The sequence below is a fragment of the Epinephelus lanceolatus genome, chromosome 14 (assembly GCF_041903045.1).
Source record: "Epinephelus lanceolatus isolate andai-2023 chromosome 14, ASM4190304v1, whole genome shotgun sequence".
In the NCBI taxonomy this organism is placed as follows: Eukaryota; Metazoa; Chordata; class Actinopteri; order Perciformes; family Serranidae; genus Epinephelus; species Epinephelus lanceolatus.
This window is the reverse complement of record NC_135747.1, coordinates 39,918,200-39,925,435: the sequence shown is the minus strand read 5'-3', so window position 1 is coordinate 39,925,435 and position 7,236 is coordinate 39,918,200. Positions and strand designations below refer to the sequence as shown.

The 7,236-nt window shown below is 42.2% G+C and overlaps 1 protein-coding gene across 1 annotated transcript; it reads right to left on the bottom strand.

Annotated features, from left to right (window-relative positions):
- Positions 1-780: 780 nt before the first annotated feature.
- On the bottom strand, positions 781-3,023 carry LOC144466783 (trace amine-associated receptor 13c-like). The gene is made up of 3 exons (XM_078174200.1): positions 2,859-3,023; positions 1,907-2,082; positions 781-1,597 (listed from the first exon to the last, which is right to left on the bottom strand). The coding sequence occupies exons 1-3, from the start codon at positions 3,021-3,023 to the stop codon at positions 781-783; spliced, it is 1,158 nt and encodes a 385-aa protein (XP_078030326.1).
- Between the last annotated feature and the right edge of the window lie 4,213 nt (positions 3,024-7,236).

The window sequence follows — 7,236 nt, the reverse complement described above, 5'->3', positions numbered from 1 at the left end:
AAAAATGGAGCTTTTGGGACGGTAGGTTGTTTGTGGCTTGTTGTAAAATAGAGTCATAAAAAGATACATCTACTGAATATATCAAAAGTCTAGTAAAGCTGAACTTGTAATGACACTGCATCTAGATAAAATATGTTAAGAAGAAGCAAGGATGATGGTTAACTTCAGATATTTTAGCGAGTTATCTAGAAACGTTTTTGGGACTGAATATTTGAATATATCAAATATCTAGTACAGCCAAACTATCATGTTATTATTATTATTATTATTATTATTATTATTGGTGGGAAATTATAACAGAGGAATATATTTGCCGTTTTAATATCAAGAACAATTTAGTGTTTTTGTGTCTATACAGGACGTTGTTGAATCAGGGAATTCGTGTGTTCACCACGAAAAAGGATCCTAATCGACTTTACATTGGCATTGTTTCTGTGGTACCAGCACGTAATTTCAACCCATTACGTGCTGCCACCACGGAATGCGGCGTTAAGAGGTCGTGGTCATTTCACCTATTTCTGTGAGATCAGGTTGGAACGGGAGGTACGCTCTAAGAAGCAGCCTAGTTATACTGTAAGACACGGGGAAATACGTGCGGGAAGTGAATTCGGGAAGTTACACTGTACATCTGTGGAAGTTGGGGTAAAGTAGGTGGTAGGTGAACAGGAGGTACACACTAAGGACGCGGGCCGTATTATGTAGTGTTACCAAAATTTTTTTGTGATTTTCACTTCAAAACCTTGGTGGAGCAGGCCTCATTTCAGTCACTCCACAGCCTCTCTACAGTATGTTGGTCTCACAGGAGCCAGGCTGCAGAATCTGAAGACTGACAATGAGTTTAACTGCTTTTCTAAACCAGGAATAAAACAAGGCATAGATCAAAGGATTAAGACATGAGTTGAAATAGAACAGATAAAACACAAATGATGCAGATGAAGAACTGACCAAGGCATCACCTGCAAGAGCGACACCGTAAAATGGGCAGAAACATATTAGAAACACAATTACAAGAACACCAAGAGTCCTGGCTGCTTTCAGCTCAGATTTCTTTGTTTGTTGATTCACTGAAAGCTGGAGAGTGACAGCTGTGATGTGAGAGCGCATGGCACGAGCCTGAGACACAGCCACAACAAATACTCTCATGTACAGAACGACAATGACAGAAATGGGAACAATAAAGGTTACAACAAGGTCAACAGCTCCTGCAATGTGGTTAATGACAAACACACACTCTCCATGGCAGGAATTATACCTGCCTGGTTGAGTCAGGTCATCCTTTAACAAGAGACTGCAGTAAGAAACAGCACAGAGCCAACACAGACACACACAGAGTTTAACTCTTTTCACAGTGACTCTGGTGGTGTAATGCAGAGGGTCACAAATCGCAACACAGCGGTCGACTGATATGAGCACCATGTCTCCTATCGAAGAAGACGTAATGATGAAGGACACATAAAAATAGAGCAAACACAAGAGGTCACCAAGAAACCAGCAGGCTGTTTTTAGCAGGATTTCTCCCGGTAGCACCAGGAGGCCCACGAGAAAGTCTGAGAGAGCCAGAGAGAGGAGGAGGATGTTGGTGGGTGTGTGGAGCTGCCTGGAGAGAAAGAGGAAAAACTCATAAACCCAACAAGTCCCCAAATCTAATTGACTAAAACAGTTGTAAAAACAACAGATATAATGAAATGTTTTCTGATCGACAACATCTGCAGTTTCAATATGGTTAAATGTGGACATCTAACTCCAATATCTGGTGTCAAAATCACAGTTAAGTTTGTGCAAAAGGGCAGAATACAAGTCAAATGTGTCTAAAATACATTTCCAAGGTACAACATTATTCAGTACCAACTCAAAGACAGTTCTTCTAATCTACAGAAGCTGTTGACATTTTTAAGTTAATCTTTGCCTGAAGTGGGAGACTGAGATGATGACAAGGAGGTTAAGAGCCACAGTGAGCAGAGAGATAAAGTACAGCACAATGTTAAGGAGCACAAAGTTGGCCCAAGGAGAGGTGGGCTTTCTGCAGGAGGTGTTGAGCAGTTGTGGAAAGCAGAGCTCCTCCATCTTCAGAGAGCTGCAGCTCTGGCAGCTTCCTCAACAAATCTGAGTCATATAACCAAAGTACATCTTAAGCTTTCGAAATTCCTCTCCTCCTTTTTCTCTCGGTCTCTGTTGGACTCAGATGCCCCGCCTCCCTCACTCTGCACATCATCTTCATCACTTTTACTGGAACCCAGTGTTTCTGCTCTATGTCAATCTCCGCTCTTGTTTTCTTTACCTTGTCTTACCTCTTTGCCCTGTTTTAAGTCACCTAAGCAGACCATCAACAGGAAGTTATGGAACAGCCCTTACTGATTTCAAAGAGGCCACACAGCACAGGTGCCAGTGCAGAGGGCTCAAGGAAAAATATTAATATTGTTGCCCAGCGAAAGAGACGAGCCTAGCTCAACTGTTGTGGCAACACAATGCGCAAGCTCACATTCCTGGTGGACTGCACTGAAATGTGACAGGCTGTTCTCATGCACTGGTTGTACGAACTCATTAATAACATGGTAAACCATTAATGTGCTACCTGTGATTTTAAAGAAGGTTTCTTTTAGAGCCAGCATGAAGAAATGGATCAGAGTATAGTGAGAGTAACAACAACCTCACAAATAAATGGACACAATATTCTTGCTCAGATTTTCTGTATGTAGTTGCCATGGCGGAAAAAAAAGCAATATATACAGTCAGCACTTCTGTCATTGCATAGCTTCATTCAGTGGCATCACTCATGTAAAGTTAGCATTATGGCTGTCAAGTTTGCAATTATTACATGTGTGACGACCCCTCCACTCCTCTGCGTAGTGCTAGCGTACTGTGTGCTGTTGTCTTCCTGGCAGGTTCCGGTCCGAGGCGGGGTCGTCGTCATCAGGTGATGAGCTGCACCTGGGCCTGGTGATGTGCTCGACCATATATCCCTCCTTCCTCAGATACCTCGTGGCCGCCGCTGTACCTACACACGTGTTCCTTCCGTGGGGCATGGAGGTGCTCCTGCACCACTGGTTGCTGAAATGGACCTTTTGCCTTCTTTTGTTTTACTTTCATAAATAAACTAAGCGCTATTTGGCACTGATCCCCTCTCTGCTCTCGTTTCTGGTTGCGGCCTCAGAGCCGGGTCGTAACACATGTTCCCTCAGCTGAGGATCTGTACTGCTCAAAGACTGACTATTTAATACAGAGAGACTATTTCCAAAAGGGTTGGGTAGTTTTTAGCCAATTTTATGTCAAATCTCTGTTTTTGACTAGGCTAGCTGTGCAGCATAAATACAATGATCTAGCCAGATTAAAACAGAGCCACCCTCGTGACACGGAAAACTTTTTAGACTCTTCAGCCTCGACATATCCCACTAACCCGTTAATCTTCCTTTGAAGTACAAGTTTTACAGTACTCTGATGCCTTTTAGGAAAGTGTGTTTGTTCAGAGTTTGTGCAATATAATACACAGAGCAGAGCGAAGGTGGAAGCGTGATAAACTGAAGGTCTCATTTCAAATGTTGAAGGATCTGCTGAAGAAATACCAGCTAGCAGTCAAAAATGCCAGGGCCCAATATTTCTCTGATCATATTAACTGTCATAACCCCAGGATACTTTTTAGTGTGTTAAACTCTGTTATCTCCCCCACCCCAGTGGTGTAGTGGAGGGTATACTCAGGTTTACGGGGTATAGCCACTTCTTTTTCTATCCAGTGACAGTATACCCACCTATCAGCTAAACAGCCATTGTAATATATAGGAGAGTATGCCCACTTCGTCACTGGTAACCTACCTATCTACCTAGTAGTACACTCACCTCATCAACTACCACTACACCACTGTCCCACCCCCACCCCTTGTCTCGAAGCATCTGCCTCTAAATGTGCAGAGCAGGGCTCTCTTGATATTATACCAACCAAACTCTTCAAAGAAGTAATTAACACCATTGGTCCCAGTATTCTCTCAACTATCAATAGCTCTGTGGAAACCAGCCATGTTCCCAAATCTGTCAAACATGTGGTAGTCCAGCCACTTTTAAAAAACAGAATTTCATCTCAACTCATCCTCCTCCTCAGCCCCCATCTCCTGACTTCCTGTTGTTAGTGGGTGGCACAGTGGTGCAATGACTATAAGTCAATTTGATAATGTAGATGTCTTTAGAAGCCAACAGTTTCTAACTTGGGTTTTGAGATGGACAGTGGTTTTAAATTGTAGCGTCAAATTGGTGCAGTGGTTAAGTCCAGCTTCTTTCACCTTAGGCAGCGGGCAAAGGTTAAACCTTTTCTTGCACAACAGCACTTTGAGATAGTAACCCATGCCTTCATCACGTCCTGGCTGGATTACTGTAACGTACTTTATTTTGGAGTCAGCCAGTCTTCCCTTGCACGTCTTCAGTTGGTTCAGAACGCCACTGCTCGGCTCTTAACTGGAGCACGTAAGAGGGAACACATTACGCCCATTCTGCTCCTGGATGTTCCGAGATCTAAGCGGAAGCTCAGAGGGGATAGAGCCTTTTCTGTAGCGGCTCTCAAATTGTAGAATGATTTACCTGTCCACATTAGACTGGCCCCCTCACTATCCGTTTTTAAAACCAGTCTTAAAACCCATTTTTACTCCTTGGCTTTTATCCCAGCGTGAGACTCTGCTCTTGTTTTACTGTTTTGTTTTTATTGTTTTTATTGTTTGTCTTATGTTTTTATTTTTGTACAGCACTTTGTTTCAGCTGTGGTTGTTCTTAAAGTGCTCTATAAATAAAGTTGAGTTGAGTTGAGTTGAGTTGAGTGGACTCTCTTATCCAGCACGTGAAATTCAAGACAGCTTGGACAGTGTAAAGTCAAATTACAACAACCTCCTGCCTCCAGTCAAAACACTGAAATTTTCCGTGCAGCCAAGGCAACACCATTCGATGAAAACTCACAAGCTTCAAAATAAAGCATAATCAGGGTCTTAAGGCTTGTCATCCGTCAGCATGATAAGAACTACCCAAAATGACAGAAACCATCTTTGGGAAAAATTTTAATGAGCTACGCTGCAGCCAGCCACCAGGGGCCAATCAAAATGTTTTGACTTCACTTTTGGGGAGCTGTCATGTTGTCCACCTTCATAAACAGTCTATGGTTGCAATGTCATAAGTAAAACAAAGAGTGAGAGGTGGTCAGGAGGTCGGGGTGGAGGATGGGTCAAACAGACACACGATTTTCAACCAGGACACTGCTGTTTGTGTCCTGTGTGAAAGTAAAAGTCCTCTTTTATGTATCTCTACTCAGCGTACTTTAATCTTTTAAGTAGTAACGTCACATTACATGAGGTACTTATGTCACTTTACAATATACTTACATCCCTTACATGTAGTTAAATGTAGTTATTTTAACACAAAACACAATCTTTTTCTAAACCTAACCAAATACTTTTGGTGCCTAAATCCAAGCATGCTGCCATCATGTAATTTCAACACCACAGGTGCCACCAGTACGTGATGCGGTGTTCAAAGATGGTGGTCATTTCACATTTTTCTGTGAGATCATGTTGCATCAGCAATTGTGGCATGAAATATTTTTTATCATTTGGTTTTGGTATTGCCTGAAACAAAGCATGCAAATACAGATCTGCCCAAGGTGTGGTTTTAGATACAAATCGCATTTGTTCATGTTTTACATGTTAGCTTTTTTGTCCCATTTTGAGTTATGCATTTTTTTAATTGGACACAATTATCTCCAAATTTGCAGACACTAAGAATGCTCGCTGGTCACCTTTCTCATTGGCCTCAATAACCTAGGCTGGATTATATTTATTACTCTACATGAACACGTTTACTTACATTTTGCATCACTGACAGGTTTTGTTGTGCTGTACAGCACAGAGATGGTAAAATTACAGAGATAAAGTCTTGTATTGTGGGATTTTTGCAAAATTAGAAAAGCGCTTCATTTTTTATTCCATTGTTTTAATTTTGAGGGTACACAATACATACAGTTTACACTTAGTATTTAGACATCAAAGTACGATAACAAACAGCAGATGAACTGTGCAAACATCAATTTATAATACAATGTGACATCCATTGGTGATCAATTCATTTGCATTCACCAACCTCCCTTGTCACATTTGTGGGATATCTGGGATATATATGACTTTTGTGCCAGCTTTTATTTTGTCTAAACTTGTCATAATTATATTTTTGTCCAAAATATGCAGCAATATGTTGTGGTTCACTGGACCACAGACGATTTGTCATTTGTGCAGATCTAAACTGGACATGTAAGGGTTCTTTGTTCTTTGTTCGTCAAACAAAGAGCAGCCATTTGGCCCTTATCTCCACAGGATGCCCCACCTCAAACCTAAGTGAGAGACCAGTGTCCAAACTTGATTGGACAGTACTTTTACGGTGTCATGTGACTCAGTGATGTCAACAGGCAACTATAAGAGAAGTCCTGCTTTCTCACACAGTCTTTGTTTTTTCTCCTGAGCTGTTGACCAGCTCAGACGTCTCTTTCTCCTGGGCCCTTAACTGGCCCAGATGCCTTCTTCCTCTGAGTGGCCGACCAACTCGGATCCCGGCGTCTGCTCCTGAGACCTCTTGCTCTCTTTCTCCTGGACCACGACTTTCCCTCACTCATAGCAGGAGATAAACCTGGAACCAGAGAAGTTAGTGTGCAAACACAAGGTTCGCAACTACCTTTCCAGCAACAAGGTGAACCAAGTTGAGTTGCAAACCCAACATCTAGCTCTGCAAGGACCCCAAGCGACCGGCTTTCTCGGATCTGCACCTTTGGAACAAAGGACACAACAAAAACTGCACATGGAACCACAGCTCTATCCACCCCTCATCAGCCGGCTCACAAAAGCAGCCACCACAAAGCAACTCTTCCCCCATCCATTCAAGGATTGGTAATGTAACAACTGGCATAGCGTTATCACAACTGCACAAGTTAAGCAAGACTATTTAGCTTTGCCAGTTGTGATTTAATGCTGTTTATTGAGTTACTGTTGTGATTATTGCAGTCTTTTTATTGGTTAGTTGGCTTTACCAAAGCTAAGTGATGTTAGATTGTTAATGCTTTTCACAGACAGAGTCTTGCATGCAACTAAACATCCACAGCACTAATCCAGACCCTTTGCAACACATATCACTCACACATTGGCTTTGAACAGGGCTACACCCAAAGAGGCAACTCAAAGTTCCTGCTTCTTTCCTTTATCTTTGCCCTAACCACATGCTCTT

Coding starts and splice junctions, on each gene's coding strand:
- LOC144466783 (XM_078174200.1), bottom strand. CDS start 3,023: ATGCCCCACGGAAGGAACACGTGTGTAGGTACAGCGGCGGCCACGAGG. Junction 2,083..2,858: donor CAGGAAGACAACAGCACACA/GTACGCTAGCAC, acceptor GGAAGCTGCCAG/AGCTGCAGCTCTCTGAAGAT. Junction 1,598..1,906: donor ATCTCAGTCTCCCACTTCAG/GCAAAGATTAAC, acceptor CTTTCTCTCCAG/GCAGCTCCACACACCCACCA.